Source organism: Ambystoma mexicanum, chromosome 5p (assembly GCF_040938575.1).
Source record: "Ambystoma mexicanum isolate Mex_15411 chromosome 5p, UKY_AmexF1_1, whole genome shotgun sequence".
Lineage (NCBI taxonomy): Eukaryota > Metazoa > Chordata > Amphibia > Caudata > Ambystomatidae > Ambystoma > Ambystoma mexicanum.
This window is the reverse complement of record NC_090930.1, coordinates 420,675,278-420,697,480: the sequence shown is the minus strand read 5'-3', so window position 1 is coordinate 420,697,480 and position 22,203 is coordinate 420,675,278. Positions and strand designations below refer to the sequence as shown.

Here is a 22,203-nt window from a genome sequence, read left to right as displayed (position 1 = left end):
CCCGGCCTGACGACATTTCAGATGGGTCAAGAGCTAAGACAGATATGGAAGGGAGTGGGAAGGAAATGGAAACAGACAGGCGACTACCGTACTCTGCCTGACGACATTTCTAGTAGAGCCGGAGAAAAACAAAAAGGTGAGGAAGAGGGGTGCAGAAAGGGAGGGGAGGAACAAAACAAGTGACTATCATACTAGGACTAACAACATTTCAGATAGTGCTGGAGGGGGGGGCACTAAGGGGAGGCAGAGAGAGACAGCCGAGGTGGCCATCATACTAGGTCCAGGGACAATTCTGATAAAGTGCATAGAAGAAAGTAAGGGGAAGAGGGGAGGAGATTGGAAAAGGGAAAAGGGAGGAGGAGAGAACAGAGATCAAACAGTCAAAGAGTGGAGAAGCAAGAGGGGAGAGCAAATACAATTGCAGAAGTCAGTAGTAACACAATGTTGCAAGCCAGGATACAAGACGAAGATGGGAACAGCATGATTCAGGGTCACCATGAGTTCAAGATGCAAAGTAAATCCAGCATGAGAGTTGAGAAAGGGTCCCGACGCATGGATTCACATGCTCATGAATAACGAATATATAGCAGTACAACATTACACAACCACAGGAGGTGGCAAGGCTCAACAGAAGCAATCAACTCTTACCCTTTCAGCCAGTGACGAAGACTTTGGAAAACAAAAACAAAAAAAAAAAAACATGGGTGCATCCTCGATTCGTGGAAAGTCGGGTACGGCTGTTTGTAGGACAGGGCCTGGATCTCACCTACCCTTCTGGCAGAGGTGATGGCCACCGGGAAAGAAGTTTTCCACGAGCGGAACGAGAGGGGCCTGATGCATTGGCTTGAATGCCCCTCCCCCTCCCAATGAGTCTCGTCAGCACTGCATTGAGTTCCCATGCCGGGGCAGTGGCCTTCACCGGCGCAAAAGATCAAAACAGTCCCTTGAGGAACTCCTTGACGAGTTGATTGAGACCAAAGTGAAGATCTTCCTGGAGACCTGGTGTAGCGGGAGATAGCCACCAGATGTACCTTGATAGAGGCGTGCGCCAGTCCGGCCTTGGTCAAAGATAGCAAGTATGGAATAATCTGAGGGGTTGTGCCCCTCAGAGGGGTAATCTTCTGAGACCGGCACCACGTAGTGAAACGCTTCCACTTGTGACCGTAGCACTTCAAAGTCGATGACGCCCTGGCAGTCCGTAGGCAACTCATATCCTCCAAACTCTATGGCTGAAGGAGCCAAGCCCTGAGGTTCAGCGATCCTGGGTTGTGGTGAAGTATTGCGCCGCCTCCTCGGGTGAGAAGATCCGGAAACACTGGAAGCTTGACCGGGGGAGGGGTGGGCAGACAACAGACTGAGAAGATCCAGGCACCAAATCTGCCTCGGCCATGCCGGGGTGATGAGCATCATCCTGCATTGGCATGGTCTGAGGGTGTTGATGACTCATAGCAGGAGCGGCAACGGAGGGAAGGGATAAAGAAACAGGCCTTCCCACGGGAAGGAGAACACGTCCCCCAGGCTCCTCGGTTGGTGGAATCTGCTAGCAAACCTCTGCCTTTTGGTGTGCGCCGTCGCAAACGGATCAATAAGGGGCCTGTCCCACTTGAAGATGCGGTCCACCTGGTCCTGCCAAAGTTCCGACTTGTGGCAGGAGCACAATTCCTTGCTGAGAGAGTCTGCGATGTTCTTCAATTCCCGCTGGGTGAAGAGGAAAATCTCTTGTCCGATGGCCCAGCGCCACAAGTCCTGTGCTTCCTTGGAGAAGGCTGGGGATCGAGTGCCCCCTCACGCCCCCAATCCCCAGTTTCCTGATGTAGAACATTGTGATGGTGTGGTCTGAAGATCCTCACCACCTTGGCATTCAGATACGGAAGGAATGACTTGAAAGCCCAGAACACTGCCCGTAGCTCCAAGATGTTGAAATGGAGTGCCTTCTCCAGCAGGCACAGGCCACTGGCATGCAGACGCTGGGTGTTGGCTCCCCAGACTTCCAAGCAAGCGTATCTTGTTACAGTCTCCTGGTATGGGGAGTTTTGAAATCCCGGGCAATGTTGGAGCAGACACCCCACGGAACTCCTAGTCGAGCGGGATTTTGTCCGCAAAGCTTCTGGACACCTGTATCCAGCGAGCGTCCAGGAACCCCTGAAGAGGTTGCATCTGTAACCTGCAGTCTCGGTTAAAGTAGATGCAAGACATCATGCCGATCAACGACTTGGTTTGCACCATGGCGGTCTTCACCAACAGCCGCTACACCTTCGATTGAATGGCCACTATCCTCTCCTCCGAGGGTGACGCCAGGCAGGACATCGCATTGAGTCTGGCTCTGAGGAACAGTGCGTTCTGCGATGGGGTCAAGCAGGACTTTGGATAGTTGATGGAGAATCCCAGATGTGTCAGCATCTGGACAGCCAACTCTTGCGAGCGGGCCCAGGTGAGCCATTCATCGAGGGACGCGTAGACGTGTATACCCCATAGACGCAGGTGGGCTGCCACCGGTGCCAGGCACTTTGTGAACACTGTGGGGGCCGACTTTAAGCTGAAAGGTATGGCCTTCAACTGGTAGTGCTGGCCTTGCACTACCAAGCATAAAAACGTTCAGGGTTTCCTGTGAATGTGGACATGAAAGTAGGCATCCTCCAGGTCCAGTGATGTCAAAGTATTTTTCCAGTTGGCCGAGCAAATGTTGCAACGTGACCATCCTGAATTTTTGGGACTTGAATTATTTGTTCAGCGTTGCAGGTCTAGAATGGGTCTCGGTCTTCTTTCTGACCAAAAAGTATCGGAATAGACTCCGGAGCACCAGAGTCACTGGGGAACTAGCTCTATTGCCCCTTTTCGCAGCATGGCCTGCACCTCCTCCAAGAGCTGAGGGATGTGCTGCTCCCGACGGGCCACTGGAGGGTTCCGCTGACACTTGCACTGAAACGCCAGGTTATGTTCTTGGGCGAGAGCATCCAGCACCCATCTGTCAGTGGTGATCTTTTTCCACTCGCTGACGAATCTCGTCAGCCGGCCTCCGACCGGGGAGCACGGGTGGGGGCCCCCGACATCCTGGTCAGATTAGGATTGCTTCAGCACCAGCATCCTGCGGCAACGGCAACACTGTCCTCTGCCACCGTAGGCCTGGGAATGGCCTCTGTAGGCCTACTGAGTCGTGGATCTGGAAGGCCGACGGTACGATGAGAAATCTTTTGAAGACATGCTCTACTTTCCGCTGGAGGAGTGAAAAGAGCGATGCTGATGGAAGGTGCCCAGGGAATTATGGAACGGAACAACCTCACCTCATCCGGTGGGGATGCCTTAGGCTGCGGAGACCCGCCACAAACAATATTGTCGTCTGTTGTGGACGTATCCGTCCCTGTACCTGTGTCTGCTGGGGAAGAAAGTGCCCAACGCGGCTGTTGAGGCTGAAATGGGGGCATCGCTGATCAGGGGTCTGGGGGGACCATTGCAACCAGGCCCTGTGGCCTCCTCTGCTGGATTTCCGACACCAAGGTGTGGAGGGTTGGTAGGAGGTCCAGGGACACATTGCTTGGCTGAGCTGGCATGATCAGAACACTAGGTCCTGCGCCATTGTTGCCGTCCTCTTCCACGTCCTCGTGGACTGTGTGTAAAGACTCCAGGTCTTTGTCGTCTATGGTTTGGGCCACGGCCTGGGTCTGATCCAGGGCCTCCTTGCCCGCCCGCCCCACCACCCCTTTTTTCCCCACCATGAGGGGCTGGAACAGTTCCCCAGGATGGTGACCCCCCCCCTCCTCCGGCGTGCCAGCAGACTTTGCTAAAGTCACTGCAGCGGTTTCGCACCTCAGGGCACGTATAGCTTCTGCGCTGCAGGAGATACCTTTACAGGGTCAGCCCCCTTAGCCGCTGTGAGGGCCGCTGCCACCATCTCTATCAAAGTCTTCTCCTGTGCCGATTGGGCCTTCTTGGGCAATTCGGACGCCTTCTCCTCTGTCCTTGGCTTCTCAGGCTTCTCCCGCAGTTTAGCCTGGTTGGATGATTTCCTCTTCGAGGAGGAGCTCGATAGCCGGCTGGCAATGGAGGCAGAGGGTGATGTCGATAGCACCCTGTCCATCTTGGGACCCTCTTACGCGGCGAATCCGGTGGACTTGGACTCGAGGTTCTTGGCATTGTTTTTGGCCCTGATGGATCGAGTGCCTTCAAAGGATTTAGAAGTCCGCTCCTCGTACCCGGCCGGTCCTGGGTGAAGCATGACCCTGCTCAGAGGACGGTGCAGAGGCATTGGCGTTCAGCCACGCCACCAGTCTACTGTGCCTATCCTTTGTCTTTTTGGAGAATCCGCTGCATATTTCTAATTCCCCTTCCTTGTGGTCCGGATGCAGGCCGTAGTGGCATTGGAGGTGCTAGTCTTCAACAAACATTCCGCAGCCCACGTTTTGGTGCAGGACTTTGAGAGGGACTTTCCTCACCTCCTCCGTCATAGTCGGAGGGTGCGAAGTAGGCACGATGGCCTTCTGGAAAGTTCAACGATCTTCGTCCTTGAGGGGGTGCTGAAATTCACCGACAACAGATCCCCGCTGGCAGATGGAGAAAAGAGCACACAAGCTCTTTCGGAACAAAAGGAATCTTTTTATGTCAAAAACACAGAAGTAGCTCGCAGAGCAAACTCGAGGACTCCAAAACTGAAGCGTGCGGTACAAATCTGAAGATGGCTGCCAGAGCAGGGGCTTAGGGAGAGGACTGTCATTGGATGGGTGCAGTATGACCCAGAGGACAGCAATTGGTTTAAAGGAGAAATATAGTTTGTAAGTGATGGTGTTTTCTTTTACTGAGGATTCCCAGCCTGGCAACAGGAGAATGACAATTAGACTCGGTTAGCAATACTGATGATCAGATTGTGGTTTTGCTTGGATAATGAAATTAAACGAGCAGATTGTGGTTTTGCTAAAATGATCAATTAGCCGCAACCAACCAATAAAGACAGGAGATTAGCTATAGTGAACTCATACAGTTACTAGATTACTTATTTGTTTAGCACGAACATAACACAAGAGAAATGTAGTGCTGTTGCAGATCAAAACATTCATAGGGGAATTTATCACAATTATTCACAGTAGAAAATACAATAGGGATGTGGGATGTGCAGTAGATTGCCAGAATCTCAGTTACACCATGGTGGTGTTGGCAGAGCCGGCACCACTGCTCTTTCCAAAACTGCAGGGACTTGAGTAGTCCAGGGATTGCCACTGGGATGGCGTTCGAGGACCGGAGTGTAGTATGAGAAGGACCGTTTCCTAGTTTTCTCCTTGCATGCAGTCTACTTTCCAGTCTGTTGATGGTCTTCCTGTGATAAAATGCCACCTGATGTTTTTAGTTTGGCCATCAAGTAGGAAAGAATACTGGCGGTGGTTGCCTTGTAGGTAACGCATGCAGTTTTCAACCAGATATTAGCCGAGATGAGGAGCCAGTGTAATTTGCGCAATGCTGTGGATGTGGTCACATTTCCTAAAGTCCTGATGAGACGTAGCATGGTAGCCTCGGAGGGTCGCCAGTTGAGCAACCAGAAGCAAAGAGTAGGACGTTACCCAAGTCGATATGCAACTTCACCAGGGCCTGCACCACTATTCAGAAGTCCTACGATGGAGAGAAGGGCATGGTATTGCAGAGTAGAATGAAACGATACCAAGCAGTGTGTGCCGTTTTTCACAATGTTGTGTGGAAAGGACAGATTGCTACCCACAATGAACCAAGGGATTTTTCTGAGGGGGTGAGGCGAGTGTTTAACTCGTCCAAGTGCATTTCGTCCAGCCACCTTGTGTGGATTCTTGCTAGGAGGGGTGGCCCAGGAGTACAAATTCGGTCTTGGTGGTGTTAAGCTTCAAGATGGCACTGGTCATCCACGTGTGATGAGCCAAAGCAAGTGATCACTTTTGAGCCCTTGACCTTTTGGTACAACTGTATCATTTGCGTAGTGGTGTATCACCATGTTGAGGTTGTCTAGGAGTGAGCTCAGCTTTCCATATAGGGGCTAAAGGTGACTGGGAAGATAATGGAAGCATGAGGGCCTCTACAGATGACGGTGCAGCATTCAGACCTGAGGGAAGACAGGACAGCCTTGGGTGTCTGCCACATGGGTAGGATGTAAACAATTTATTGGTTTTTCATAACATGCCTAATAGCGTACCCGAGTTCGGTTTCTAAGCGCAGATCTGGGATTGCCAAGACAAGCGCGTTGCCCCTGTGCTATCCTCCGTTGCAGGATGGTGCCAGAGAAGCCCATCTTGCATGCAAGGAGGGTGAGAATGTGATGGTCGACCATGTTGAACGCAGCCGAGAGGTCCATGAGAACTAGCAGGCACAAGTCATCTTTAACAATAATCTGGAGGGCATGGCTATTTTAATGCTGCAATTGGGGTGGAACTCTGATGTGTAATCCCAGAGCAGGACAAATGTGAATTTTTAAGTGTGGATTATAAACAAGACTATTATAGCCATGGCCATTTCAGATAGGAATATCATCAGGCAGGTCAGACATTGTACTGCATGTGTAATCAACCCAATTCTCCACAGATAGAACCCCTCTACCCCCCCTCACTCCACAACAGAATGCTATCCCCCACACCCAAATACATGCATCCATCCCAAAACCACCCCTTACAGGCACAATTCCACGCCCATCGAGCCCTCAGTTACATGTTCACTGTCCCATCACACTGCCCGATGGAAATTAGGCACATGGGATGAAAGGATATAAGAGTGGGACCGGTGGGGGTGGTAGAGAGGGGTGCTCGGATATTAACTGATCAGTATAGTGTGCTACATTAAAAGGGGGCAATCATCCAGACAGTGAAGATGCCATCTTCAGAACCAGAAGCAAGGTCCTAATCCACGCTTCCCCATTTGACCAAAACCATTCCCCCCTGGGCACTGTTAGGGAGATTCATCATTTGCATGCTTCCTTCCCACTCCCATCTAGACTCCCAGCACTCTTTGCTGGACTTCTCTGGAACGTTTTCTTTAAATCCTGAATGAGTGGAGGCTTTTTCCACTCATTTATTCTTGTGGGCTCCATCTTTTGGAAATCTATTCTTTGTATTCTACCTGTAATATGGAGTATGTCTGCTCCACAGCTCTTAAAGGCATCTGTATTGTTCAATTGCAGCACACAGCTCCTTATGAGCAGTGTTGGTTGGGACCCTTAGGGTCTTCCTTTAAGATTCTTTTTCTATATCCTCAAGTAACTACAGTTCTTTAGTAACTCTCCCAAAACTCTATATAGTCTGAGAGATTGGCACACACCACTTTATGTGGAGTGTCAAAGGCACACCTAGTATCACCCTTCTCTCTGCTCCTGGACTTTTTAGTCACATACAATCTAGTTCTGGTTGGTGGCAGTGGACGTTTTCTAACAACTATTGTGTGATTTTTGTACCGTCGGTAGTGCACAATAGGGGCACCCAAGTATTAACTTGGGGCCTCACTTCTTTTTTTGCCATTACTAGCGTGGTTGTTCTTTGTTTGCCCTTCTTGGACCATTCTCGAACGCTCCTTCCTGTAAAATGCTGAGAGATTGCAGAGGAGTATGTGTTGGGACTGTATAAAAGGTGAGGCTTCTGGAGTGAAAAGCAAGTCGACCACTGGAAGCTGAAGTAACCGAAGACTATGTTGCAACACCGTGAAGCAATCACTGCTGTCCTGTTTTCTGTGCAATTTAGGAGCTCCGAAGAGGACTCCTTCCCTTCGGCTGATAGGAACAAACTGGCCCAAGACTAACTTTGAATTGAGCATCTCCAGAGTCCCTAGGAGTTTCCAGAGCTGCGGAACCCCAATAACAGGAAACCTGCTGCCCATTTCGAGTGAAACGTCATGGAAAGGCTGAATATGTCTAAATCTTTGCCGAGTGCTCAAGGATACTCCAGAGATCTGATCCAACTCGCTCAGACCCCCTCATCTGAGCATGGGACTTCAGGAAGCGAAGAAGATTGACCAGGCGATCTGTGTATTTTGTTGGTGCTGCAGAAAAAGATGCCGAAACTGCAGAGTTATTGAACAAGTTGTTGAGTCGCGCCTCAGGTCCTCCCTCAAGACTGAAGGCAGGACAATGGACGGGATCTCCCAGCAACAGTCAGACAAAGGAATCCGGAGGTAGAGTCCAGAGCTGCAACATCGTGGAGCATCCAGCACAAACAGTCTAACCTAAGGTACTGTGGGGAAAAGGGTTCTTATTCCAGAAAGTTGCTCCAGTGCATTGGAGTGCACATATAAGTGCCCAGGGCAATCGCCTCTTACCCCCCCCCCTCTAACGTCAGACTCAAGCCGCTGTTTGTGTCCCATTCTCCATAGTTAGTTAGTAACTTGCTGCTTCTAAAAGCCTAGAGACTTGAAGAAATCCAAAGGAACTCTTCATAGTCTGCTGCTTGTCAAGCCGTTGAGCCCTCTACGAACTGCCTTTAGCTAGGGTTGCATTTCTGGACGTAGACTTGCTGGGCGAAGAAACCCTCTAGAACCTTGAAGCAGACTAGTGTTATTTTAACAAACCCTTTTCCTTCCTTTAAGTTACTTTCTCATATGTGTTTGTATAGTAAATGTCTTGCAGTACATCTGTTAAGAACTGCATGTGCGGTTAATTACCGATAATACGAGAGCATTGTCTTTTCCCTTTCCAACGTTGCAAGAAATGTGACCGCGAACACAAAAGTGAAAGTATCCTTGGAAGTGTATTCCAAACGTACTCCGAAGTGTTCTAGTGTTAATGTATAAGATATTTAAAATGATTGTGTAAATATATATGCATCATTTTATATAAATCATAAGTGTAAGTGCTTCTTTGATGTGCAAGTCTAACTGGGTTCAGTGCACTTACCTACAGCTCACATCTTCCTCTTAAAATAAGGCTGATTGCTCTGCCACTCTACCAAGGTCCTGAGTTAGTACAGACTAATAATAAGAGTTTGGGGGAGGGGATCTACAAACCACTGGGACAGCTTACTAAAGTTTTTAGTAGGATTTAAGGAAAACTCCCCTAACAGTCACATGGCTAGACCCTAGTGTAAAGCACAATGTGGAAAAATGGCTGAGGAGGAGAGGTTTGCAATAGTAGTAGCCAAACCACAGACTTCAGAAGCAGAAGGTCTGGATTATAACCGTGGGCATCATTTCGATGACGCAATACATACCACAATGTGGACTTTTCAACCCAACTGATTTAACAAATCTGATTATAGATATATTAACGAGTATGCGTTTTAGAGTTTGGCAGTTTTAACAGAGTGTTGGTGCCCATTATCATGGTTTATTAAGGTTTCCAATATTTCTCAAAAACACAAAATGTCCCATCATTGAAACAAGGGTTTGGGGTCCATTCTACTGAGAACGAAAATGGTTCCATGGAATTTCTACCACTCATTGGGAGGGGGTCCTACAACCACGTTTCAGATCACTGCAACTTTCGCAGGAGATATCAGTCTGGTCCCACCCACAAGGGCAGTCCAGCACCGAAATTCTAGGCAATTCTCCTTTGAACCAGAGTATCATCAGCAACCCCAGGCACAGGTTTCGGCATTGTTGGGCCTCCTCAGTGAGGTGAAGCGTAGCCTCTCCAAGGTACAGTGAGCAGTGAACTAACTTCACAGATTAAGTTTCCAGAAATCCCTTAGACATTTTTTTATATTTTACAAATATTTGTAAGCCATGATTTCTCCTACCCAGAGTTCTCCACTATTCTTTCAGCTTACACTCTATGAGAAGCATGGAACCTACAAGTTAATCATCAACCTCCCTTCCGTGGGAACGTGTGTGCACTCTTCTGGCTTGGATTACGGTTAGGTAAGAATTGATGTAGTAACACTGTGGGACTACACAACACTTATCTGCTTAGTAATAGGTAACCCACCTTTTGGTATAGGTCTGTACTACACAAGTTGGTAGTGTGATTGAGCAGCCAGGTCTATCTCAAGAGGAGTAAATGAGAGCTGTAGCAATGAAATTCACAAATGCAAGTAACCAAGTAACACTTATACTCAAGGTTTCAGTTATAGTTATCAATTATTAAATAAGGAACAAGTTACTTACCTGTAACTGTTGTTCTCCAGCATGGGTCTGGCATGGATTCACATGCTCATGAATATTCCCCGTCGTCAGGCTGGGAATCCTCGGTAAAGAAAAAACCAGTATCAGTTTCGTTTCTGATCTGTCTTTCGTAGTAATAACCAATCACTGGTCTCTGCGTCATACTGACCACAGCCAATGACTGCCCTCTACCTAAGCACCGCCTCTGGCAGCCATCTTCAGATTTGGAAGCACGTGAAGTGGCAGTATGACCAAGTGAAGAGCCGCAGAGGGGTAGGCGGGAGGGTTCGCATGTGAATCCATGCCAGACCCATGCTGGAGAACAACAGTTACAGGTAAGTAACTTGTTCCTTCTCCAGCATGGGGTCTGGCATGGATTCACATGCTCATGAATAAAGAATACATAGCAGTACACACATGCACAACCACGGGAGGTGGCAAAGGCTCAACATTAAGCATTACATCAAACTCAACATTAAGCATCTTACCTCCTCACCAGGCTCACCTCAGGCTAACAGGTTGCGCAGCACTGCTTGGCCGACCCTGGACTCCTCCCTGGAATCCCGATCGACGCAGTAGAATTTCGTGAAGGTGTGCGTCGACCTCCACGTAGCAGCCCTGCATATGTCCAGCAGGGGCACACCAGAAAGGAACGCCGTGGTAGCTGCGATCGCTCTGGTGGAATGGGCTCTCGGACGGCCAGGCAGCGGTCGGTTTGCCAACCGATGACAGTACATGATACAGCCGGAGAGCCATCTGGAAATGGAAGCCTTCGAGAGAGCCTTCCCCTGATTGACAGGTCCAAAGTTCACAAAGAGTTGTGACGTCTTCCGAAAACACTTCGTGCGGTCCACGTAGAACTTCAGCGCTCTAGCCACATCCAGCGAGTGCAAAGTCCTCTCAGCCGGCGACGAAGGCGACGGGAAGAACACAGGCAACACCAAGGGTTCGTTGAGATGGAAGTCCGACGGTACCTTGGGCATGAAGGAGGGGTGCGTCCTGAGCACTACCCTCGTGTCGTGAAAAGTCAAGTACGGGGCCTTGCAGGAAAGGGCCTGGATCTCTCCCACCCGTCGTGCGGAGGTGATGCCACAAGAAACGCTGTTTTCCACGACAGAAACTTCAACGGGGCCGAGTGCAGAGGCTCGAACGGAGGTCCCATGAGCTTGGTCAGCACCACGTTGAGCTCCCACGCCGGGGCCGGAGCCTTCACCGGCGGGAACGATCTGAACAGCCCCTTCATGAACTCTTTCACCAGACGATGAGACCACAAGGACGTCCGGCCCGTGGTTCTGGTGTATCGGGAGATCGCAGCAAGATGAATCTTGATGGACGCGTGTGCCAGTCCAGCTTTGGCCAGCGTCAGCAGGTACGGCAGTACCTGGGGAGCCGTAATCCGTAGAGGGTTAATCTTCTGTGCGTGGCACCAGACAGAGAACCTCTTCCATTTGTGTCCGTAGCATTTAAGAGTCGAGGACGCCCTGGCCTTTGCAAGAACCTCTCTGCAGTCGGCCGGTATGTCGTATCCTCCAAACTCTAGCGCTGCAGGAGCCAGGCCTGCAAGTTCAGCGATTTCGGGTCATGGTGGAGGATGGCGCCTCCTTACCTGGAGAGTAGATCCGCGTCCCCCGGCAGCTTGATTGGCGGGGACGCTGACAAGTCCAGAAGGTCCGGGAACCATATCTGCCTCGGCCACGCAGGTGCGACGAGGATCATCCTGCACCGTGACCTCTTGAGCTGGTTGACGAGCCGGATTAGCAGTGGCAAAGGAGGGAACGCGTAGAGGAACAGGCCCTCCCAGGGGAACGAGAAAGCATCGCCCATGCTCCTCGCCTGGGGAAACCTGCTGGCGAACCTCCGGCACTTGGAGTTCATCGCTGTCGCGAACAGGTCGATCTGGGGTGTGCCCCACCGTCGGAAGAGGCGATCCACCAGATCCTGCCGTAGTTCCCACTCGTGGCACGAGCGCAGCTCCCTGCTGAGTGAGTCGGCGATGGTGTTTTTTTTATCCCTGCCAGATGAAACGGCACCAGAAACATCCTTTGGGCGACGGCCCAATGCCACAGGTCCTGCGCCTCCTTGGACAGCGCTGGGGACCTGGTTCCGCCCTGTTTCCTGATGTAAAACATGGTGGTGGTGTTGTCTGTGAAGATCCTCACCACCTTGCCCTTGAGGGACGGGAGGACCTGAGGGCCCAGAACACTGCACGGAGCTCCAGGACGTTGATATGGAGGGACTTCTCCGTCGGGAGCCAAAGGCCTCTCGCGTGCAGATTTTCGGTGTGCGCTCCCCACCCTTCCAGGGAGGCATCCGTGGTCCCTGTCTCCTGGTGGTCTGGGGTCTGGAAGTCCATGCCCGCCGTCAGATGCGCGCGGATGCCCCACCACCGGACCGCTCGGCGGAAACTCTCGTCGAGTGTGCTCCTCTCCTCGAAGCCGCCCGTCGTTTGGATCCAGCGCGCGTCCAGGAACTCCTGCAACGGGCGCATCCGGAGCCTGCACATGGGAATGAGGTAGATGCAAGAAGACATCATTCCGAGGAGGGACTTGATGGACCTCACCTTGGCCGCGTCGGAAACCAACATCCGCTGTACCTTGCCCAGGATGGACCTGGTCCTTTCCTCCGACGGGGAGGCCAGAAGGGACACTGTCGAGCTTCCTCCCAGAAACAGTGCGTTTTGCGCGGGTACCAGGTGAGACTTGGCGTAGTTCACGGAGAATCCCAGGTCCGTGAGAAGTTGGATGGTCCTTGCCGTGTGATCCACGGCGAGCTCCCTCGTCTTGGCTCCGATGAGCCAGTCGTCCAGGTAGGGGTAGACGTGGATCCCCTCGCGGCGCAGCTGCGCCGCCACCGGTGCAAGGCACTTGAATACCCTGGGTGCCGACCGTAGTCCGAAGGGGAGGGCTTTGAACTGGTAGTGACGCCCTTGGACCACAAACCTGAGGAATTTTCGGTGCCCCTTTAGGATGGGAATATGGAAGTAGGCATCCTCCAAATCCAACGACGACAAGAAGTCTCCTTCCTCCAGCTGACCCAGGACGTGCTGGGGGGTGACCATCCGGAACTTTTGCGCCTTGATGAACTTGCTCAGACGTCGCAGGTCCAGGATGGGGCGCCATCCCCCCGTCTTCTTCTTCACGAGGAAGTATCTCGAGTAAACTCCGGAGCCCCGAAGCCTCTTTGGGACGAGTTCGATGGCGCCCTTCCTGAGCATCGCCTTTACCTCCAGGAGAAGTTGAGGGACGTGAAGTTCTTTCCTGGCCACGGGGGGGGGAGGGACGCGCGGACACCTTCTTTGAAACTCGAGCGCGTGGCCCCGGGCCAAGGCGTCCAGCACCCAACGGTCGGTGGAGATGGACTCCCACACGCTGACGAAGCTCGCCAGCCGGCCTCCCACCGGGGTGCTTCGGTGGGGGCCCGACCCCACGGTCGGTTCAATCCTGCTTCGACGAGGCTTTGCCGCCTTGACCTCCTTGGCGACGACGGCGGGGTCCGCCAGACTTGCCTCCTCCTCTGTAGGCCTCCTGAGCCGACGAGCGGGCCGCTTGACGGTAGGTGGAGAAACCGCCGCCGGAACTTTTGGAGGCGCCCTTGCCTCCGCTGCTCCGAAAGGGCGTCCGTCGTTGTTGCAGAACTCCAAGGGCCCGGGCCGTCTCGGTGTCCGCTTTAATGGCCTGAAGGGAATCGTCCACTGTTTTCCCAAACAGGTTGTTCCCATCGAAGGGCATGTCCAGGACTCTGGTCTGAACGTCTTGACGGAAGTCCGTAGCCTTGAGCCATCCACGCCGCCTAAGGCAAACGCCGTTGCCCAACTGGCGGAACCCAGTGTCGGCGATGTCCGTCGCAACGGTAATGGCGTGGTCCGAAGCCACCTCACCTTCCTGCAGGATCTCCAGGGCCTCTGCCCTCTTGTCGTCCAGCAAGAAATCCAGCAGGGGAGCCAGTTTGTACCAGAGCTCCCTGTCGTAGCGGGCCGCGATAGCCAAGGCATTGGCCGCTTTAATCGTCGTCGCCGCAGACGAGATGACTCTGCGTCGCATAGCGTCCAATTTCTTTCCCTCGCCGTCCGGTGGGGAAGTCGATGTGGAGGCCGCACCCCCCCCCCCGCTTTTTTCCTGGCCGCCGCGGAGACGACGGAGTCAGGGGTAGGCTGCGCCCGGAGGCACAGGGGGGCCGTGTCCGGGACCCGGTACTTCTTCTCGTACCGGTCTCTTCTAGCTGGCGTCGTGGAAGGGTTCTTGAGGAGGGTGAGGCCCTCATCCCAAATGTCGTCCAATAGAGGCACTGAGAGGACCGTCTTCCTCTTGGCCTCGCGCCGCTGATAAAGGAAACCTTCCTTCTTCTCCTCAGGGCAGAGTTGGAAAAGCTCGGATGCCCTGGTGATCATGGAGTGGAACGATCCAATCTCGTCGGGCGGAGAAGCCCTGGTGGGAGGCGACGACGGTACATCCTCGTCGTATACCTCGTCGTCCGTACCCGTCGCTGCCGTGTCAGTCCCCGTATCATCCCCTCGGGTGGACGGGGAGGAGGGCTGGAAGGGGCGCGACGGCTGAAAAGGAGGCGGAGGGTGGATCCTTCTTTTCTTGGTAGGGGGAACACCAGAAGGTCCCGGTTCTGGGTCCCCCGACGGGAGAGGTTCTGTCGGCAACGGTAGTCTCGTCCTTATCTCTGAGCATAAGGACTGTATAGCCAACAAAATGGCCGCCGAGTTGTCTCGCGGCGCTGGCAGAGGGGAATCCGACGGGCGATCAGGGGCCCCGTCGGTACCCTCGACGATGTCGTCGTCACCTGCGTTGGGATCCATCCCGACGGGCCGGTCTTCTTCCACGCCGAGGCCGTGGCTCAAGACTTCGACCAGCTCCTCCTCCGAGGTTGAGGCCGAATCTACGACGACGCCCTGCCCCCCCTTTTTCTTCCCCACGGGGGGTTTCACGGGGGTCCTATCGATGGGCACAAAAGAGGACTCCCTCCGAGGTGGCAGGGAGACTGAGCCCCGAGGTCGCCACCACTGGTGTAGCCTCCACAGGCTGAGCCAGGGCCGCCGCGACAGTTTCGATAGAGGGCTTGGCCGGATGGATTAAGGCCTTCACCACCCTAGGTGCGCTCACCGCCTTATCCTTGAGGGGGGGACACTGCCTCGCTCCCCCTCCGCCTTCAAGCTCGACCGGGGCCTCTCCAGGAGCTTCGCCGGGTGCTCGGCCTTCCTCTTACCCGACCCAGAGCGTTGGCTCGTGGTTGATGGTGCCGGGGAGGGTGCGCCCTGCCTGGCGCCCGTAGAGCCCGACCGTTCGGCGCCAGCGGACTTGCGGTGCTTGGCCTTATGTTGGACCCCCGTCGCCGGGGCGTCCTCAAAGGTCTTAGAAGACCGCTCGGCTTTCTTCCTCTTCTTCTCGCCGGACGGGCTCTTCCCTTCCAGCCAGTTGGCGAGACGTTGATGGCGGTCCTTCATGGTCCGCTCCGACATGTTGCCGCAACACGCACAGTCCTTCTCCACGTGCGTCTTGTCCTCATGTAGGCAGTGAAGACAAAAAGAGTGTTCGTCCTCCTTGAAGACGTTCTGCAGCTGGCATCCAGGGCAGACCCTGAACAGCTTTCCGGGCGTCGAGCTCCCCTTCTCCTGGGCCATGACCGGGCCTGAGAAACTTCTGGAGTCCTCCAAAAGCGTAGCTCGACGAAATCTTCACCCTTGAGGGGCGCAGACGAATCCGACACGGGTCCCCGTTGATCGGATGGAGAATCGGTGGAGCTTGAGGCTCTTTTGACCGAAAAAACGAAGTTTTTGAGAAAAAACGTGAAAAAAAAAAGCACTAACGCTCGAGAGCAATAGCACGAGGATCCCAACACATGAACGTGCGGTAAAAATCTGAAGATGGCTGCCAGAGGCGGTGCTTAGGTAGAGGGCAGTCATTGGCTGTGGTCAGTATGACGCAGAGACCAGTGATTGGTTATTACTACGAAAGACAGATCAGAAACGAAACTGATGCTGGTTTTTTCTTTACCGAGGATTCCCAGCCTGACGACGGGGAATATTCATGAGCATGTGAATCCATGCCAGACCCCATGCTGGAGAAGCGATGTAACAATCGAATATAATTTAAAGAGACAGACTGAGCACAAGTTAGTGGATACGGATATGCTTTTTACACACTTCCTACACCCAGAGGTGACTTCATTTACAAGGACCATAATGGCATTTATATATCACTAGTTATACTTTGCAGATTCTGAGGTTGCAGAAAGGAAAAAGGTTAAACAAGTTCTCAGGGCATGTGCGTATACTTGAATCTTTCAATGAAGTCTAGATGAGCCTTTCCCAGCAATAACAGTCTAAAAACAAGTTACCACCTATGATGGACAGAAATATCAAAGTCAATGGACTAGAAGAGTCTGGACAGAGCCAGGCCAGCCAAAGTCAATTAGAGCACAGTCTATGGAGCTGAGGCACTTAGTTAATAAAAGTCTTGCACAAAGTTAGAGAGTTTTGTAGAAATCACTTGTAGGGTCACAAGCGGTTACACTTGTGAAAGAGTTGGAATCAACTCCAACAACAGTATCCAATGCAAGTCTCAACTGAGAAGAGCACAGCTAAAGACACAGAGGCAAGTACCCCTAGTCTAAACAGTACCTCTGGTTTGAAGAAAAGTGGTCCAGCTGGATTCTGTCCTGTTGCAGCGATGCAGATCCTGGGTTCCTTAACCTCAGTCGTGGGGACAAGAGGGAGCATGTCTGGAGGACCCCTGCGGCAGCAATTTGAAGGTTGTCGGCAGCTACCGGCTCTTTTCGGATCAGCAGCACTTTGCGGTTTCAGCGTGTGGTAAACAGCACCACTGCAGATCTCAGATACCAGTTGGGCTTCCTTCACTCGGTGTGCCATGCAGTCTGGTAAGGGGACAATCTCTGGCCGTCCTGCTTCTGGAGGGTCCTTAAGAGACTCCTGGAACATCTGGCTGGATTTCAGACGTTTCACTCTGCTACGGATTTCTCGACCTCTGGCACTCGGGTTCCAGCCACAGTGAAGAATTACAGCTAGTCGGGAAAGGTGGTCCAGTGGAGTTCGTCTCAGGGTTAGTTTGTTCCACTAGCAAGCAAAGAAGTCGTCCCTTCCAGAGCTTCTCTTGTCGATTAGAAAAAGGAGTTTCAGCACAGCTGCAGGGCTTCACCAGGAAATTCAAAAGTCCAGGAGGATGCAGCAAGCTTCATTCATGGTTTCTTCATCGGGTGTTTCTAACAGTGGTCGACTCGGGCTCAGTCCCAAAACATTTAAGCAGGTTTCTCCCATTTATGCACAGCCTAGGCTGTCAATCACACAGCAGGGGGGCTCTACTGAAAGGACAGCCAGCCAATCGGGACTGGTTGCATTCATGCACTCCTAGAGACAAAGGACAAAGGAGTTTCGGGAAACCTCTTCACATCCTGCCTTTCCAGACACACTGGAGCCAAAGGTGGGTTTTAGGACTGCAGCCAGCCAAAAGGCAACATGAACAAAGGACTCAACCCTGAATCAGCACACAGAGTAAAACCCATGAAAGACCTCTTAAACAGAAAATGGCGCAAAAAGACCAGGCCATTTTGAGAAAATGGTCACCAATGGGTGCTATACTGCAGCTGAGGATTCAGCCTGCGGTAGAAAAGCACAATGGTAGGAAAATTAAACCACTGCCACCAGCCATTTAAAGTAGTGAGAGTAACCTCAAACATTTAATTTAAAACAGTCCTATAGTCCAGCAAAATAACTGGGGGTCTCTAAGGTTGAAGGGAATTAGCACAGAATGAGAATTCTTCCTAACAATTACTTTTACATGGCCTCGGTAATCATACCTCTAAACAAGGCTATCAGTGCCTCAGAGCTGGATTTCAGTTCATTAGAAGGGCTAAATAGCTCTCCATGCTGGGATAGCTTGAACTGGACCGACGCTCTTCCCGAGGAGAGGGTCAAAAGTCACAGGCACACCCGTAGCACAAATACAAATCTGTATTTGTTATATTACCCAAGATCTATCCCTGGTAGGTGAATTGGTCAAGCTTAAGCAGAGCCAATCCAGCTCGGCTGCAAACTACATTGGATCGCTTGAGCAGATCACAAACCCATCACACAACCCATCAGGAAACACGGAAGACCTTACTACCAACCAATCTCAAACATCCCATACCCGGCAAGGCTACTAGAAAGCTAGGTCTACAAACAAATCCTGGAACATGTAGAAAACAATCAGATACTAGACCAGGTACAAGTAGGTTTTAGATCCATGAGGATTGGAAACCGCTTTACTATCGATATGGGACGATCGAAAAAAAAACAATGCACACTCCAAAGTCAAATCAGCACTAAAAGTACTAGATCTATCAGCAGCCTTTGACACAATTCACCACGAAACACATCAAAAGACTTGAAGGAATTGGAATCGGCAACACAGCACTCCTCTGGCTAAAATCCTTCATGGCAGAAAGAATGGAAACATAACCCCAATCAAGTAAACAACTTTTAAAACATGTGAAGTCCCACAAGGCTCACTCTCACCACCGCTTTTCAATTATGACCCCCCCCCCCGTTTAACCTCATCAAAAAACAGTGCCTCAACTGCTACAACTACTCAGACGGCACTCAAATCATCAACAAAATCAACACTAGAGAAGAACTAAACCCAACCCTCACCAAATGCCTCACAGAAATAAACCACTGGATGAGCACCAACAGCCTTAAACTCAATCCAGACATAACAGAAATCATGATCATGCCCAATTGCCAGTTGAACCATCACCACATTCCATGGCCTACCGAACTGGAAAACCCACCAGAACCATCCAAAGTGGTCAGAAATCTCGGAATATTAATGGATAATTAACACTAGAACAGTAAGCCAACACAGTAGCTAGGAAATATTTCTTCAAGTTACACACAAGAGGATACTCCCCTTCTTCACCTTCCCACAGAATACGCAATGTCATCTGTCATGTCAAGACTAGAATACGCCAACAGTATCTCTTGGAATGCCAGAATACCTTATGAAAAAAATACAATTAATACAGAACACAGGAGCAAGATGCTCCTCAGACTCACCAAGAGAGAACACATCACACCAGCACTGAGAACACTACATTGTCTACCAGTGAAAAAACAAAACTTTTTCAAAACTCTGCTTAACACATAAATCCACGGGCAAACAGTGGAATTCATACAGGGAAACATTTCAGTCTACAAACCAAAACGAATATCAAAGGTCCAGCAACAACATTCGCCTCAAACCGAAACAATACACGAAGCACAATTCCGGGGTTCAGCATTCTCGTACATAGCTGTGCGACTTGGAACTCGCTCTCAAAGGAACCAAATATAAAATGACCTAAAATTCCAAAAGCAGTTAAAAACATGGCTCTAATTCACCAAACTAATAGGAAACACCAAAGAAGGAAAACTGCCAACGCAACAAACGCCGGAAACAAACCAAACGCACATATCCCACCCATATACAACCTTGCACCAAACACCACACAATGTTAACCAACTAAGATTAAACACGCACAGTGACTTTCACTGAGGCTCTCTTCAGCTTTTCCCTCTGACCCCACTAATTATAACCCCCCACGCCCCGACTCACTTCCTTTTCAGAATCGCCAGAGTGCCTGGAGACCATGAAAATGGCAGTGCGCTGTATAAATCTCAATAAAATAACCAAAACGCCAAGTTACAGCACCTGATCTGCCCGCTTGAAGAGACCTCTATAGTGGTTGGCATCTTAGCCCTACATTTTCAAAACTTACTCTTGCTCGAACTAGAGAAGTTTACATGCACTGAGCCCTAAACGCAAGCAACCTCTAACTGTCCTCCCTTACTAATCTCCAAAAGTGGGCTTTCTGCCCCAGCATTTTCAGACTCCCTCTTTATCCAACCCCTCATCCTTCCTTCTGCAGACCAAGCTCTGTAAACCCAGGCCTGGGCAAAATACACCACTATTGTGTCAAAGGACAGTATAAACACCCACCGCGTTAGATAAAGAAATAGTTTGCCTTGGTCAAGATTCTTGGGTTGAAGATTCCAAGAGGAAGTTGGGTGGAGTAGTTTGTTAATGGTTAGAAGCCAGTTCTAGGTGTTACTCTGATCACATGAGGAGGAGGGACCATTAAACAGGGAACTTCTATTACCCTCACTTCTCTTTATGCCAAACAGCTAAAAACACTATGCTGTCTGATGGGTGTGTATCAGTTTTATATAATGTCCAAATGCAAGGATATAGTTTGCTTTTCTATTTGAACCCATGTGACTTTGTGACTGCATTAGGAAATGAAAATGAACCGCCTGAAACATTTATAAAAAAGCGAACAGCTAAACAGAACAAAGCAAAAGTTAATTTATGCTCAAATGGCTTTTGCTGCAGACTTGCAATATTGCACATTCATTTTGATTAATCATTAACCTCTGCTTGCACATGTGAACACTTGGTGGAATTTCACATTTAAGTATATTTCTAATTTGCCAATCATGTATTAATAGGTTGGTTACAGGAATAGGCAAAACATCAAATATAAATACTTTTCAAAGCAACTGCTGGTACTGTAAGTCATGCACTAATGAAAAGAAAAACATACTTATTTTTAAGCTCTGAAGTGGCATCCATGTCTTTAAACTCTCCTGCGATATGTACAATTCCATAGCAGGTTACTATAAATGCCAATAGTGTTTGAAGAACTATCTGAAACATCAAATAAAAACCATTTAAGGGTGCAGAAAAAAGGCATAAAAATACACTAAAGACAAATATGTTAAATCCCATGCAACATTTAACTACTGCAACCAAATGGTAGAGATTGCACTAGTTACACGAATTACCACACAATACCGGTCAGGAGTGAAACAAGCAAACATGATGCTCATCATTCTCCTAAGCATATAACTGTAGCCTGCCCTAGGTCAAGGCGGATTTATATCTTTATTTCTTCTGCATTCACTTTGCCATACATTCACTGTCAGCCTTATATTTTACCTTTAATTTTTCTGTCTTTCACCTCTAACATATACTTAGTCATTGTATGGAGAATCGCCCTCCCCACACCCCACAGCCTCCCCTTCTTTTATAACCCACCACATTTGACCCCCAACCCTCACCTTAAAACTAACATTAACCATATCCATTGCCAACTTGACGATTTTAAGATGCAGGGGATGTGAAAGCAGAATCGTTGTGTAGAAGAGGTTTTCCAGGCAAAGTAAAGGGGTGGGGAAGGTATTGGAAAAGGGGACATTTACATGCAAATTGGATTTCACACATCTTCCTAAATTTGAGGACATTTGGTATGAGTCTAGGGCATATCAGTTTTCAAAGCTGAGCAACCTGTGGCTCTCCAGATGATTTGGACTACGAATCCAAAGATTTCTTGCCACCAACCAACTATTCTAGCTCGGACGGTTGGGAGTTGCAGTCCAAAACATTTAACATTTAGGGAGCCAATGGTTAAAGAACCTGGACTTAACAAAAGGGTAATACATTTCCCTGTCTGCAGCTATTCCTATTCATAAAAACAGTGTCACTTTCAAGATATAAAAGTTTTATTTAAAAGTGCATAGCCTAAAGAAATCTCCCCAACTACTTAACTACCTAACATCGCAGACAAAACCCAATTTCTAATCCTCCCAATTTATTGAAACAGCCTGGTTAGGAGCTTGTGACCAATTACCTTCGAATTTGAGAGCATCCTTCCAATCACCTTCCGATATTTCCCATGCGTCTCATTTAACTTTCGGCTCCATCAGCGGTGTTGCTGACAAAGACGGTATTGAGCTATACAAGGGGGAAATAGGTTTTGCTTGTATTGTACCATGTAGGGCATTGTGGCGTTGGGGGTAAGGCCCAATCTCGCCACAGATGAACAGAGAAGGCATGCATTAATTGCAGTTTCTACAAGTCTGAGTTTACCATATAGAATCTGCAGTTCTTGAAACCGTGAAATAGTTCCTATCATGAAATGTGCTAGCTTCCAATTCCTTTTTACTTCCAAATCCTGACCATTAGCCTAGGTTAACTAATCTCTTTACACTCTGCTATGAAATGACTGTGTTGAGAGACTCAGTTTTCCTTTCTACCCGACTTCAGCTGTCGATTTCATTCACCATAAATCTCTGAACTGCTCGGGTCACTTGTAGTATTTCTTAGGACGTCTACTCCCCTATAGGATCTCCTC

General features: G+C 50.1%; 1 protein-coding gene across 1 annotated transcript in view; it reads right to left on the bottom strand.

Annotated features, from left to right (window-relative positions):
• The window catches only part of MMGT1 (membrane magnesium transporter 1), a 167,133-nt gene that overhangs the window by 29,161 nt on the left and 115,769 nt on the right, over positions 1–22,203 (bottom strand). Inside the window, exon 3 of the mRNA XM_069612819.1 lies at positions 20,614–20,717. Within this exon, the coding sequence (XP_069468920.1) occupies positions 20,614–20,717 (104 nt within the window). The remainder of the gene's footprint in view (positions 1–20,613; positions 20,718–22,203) is intronic.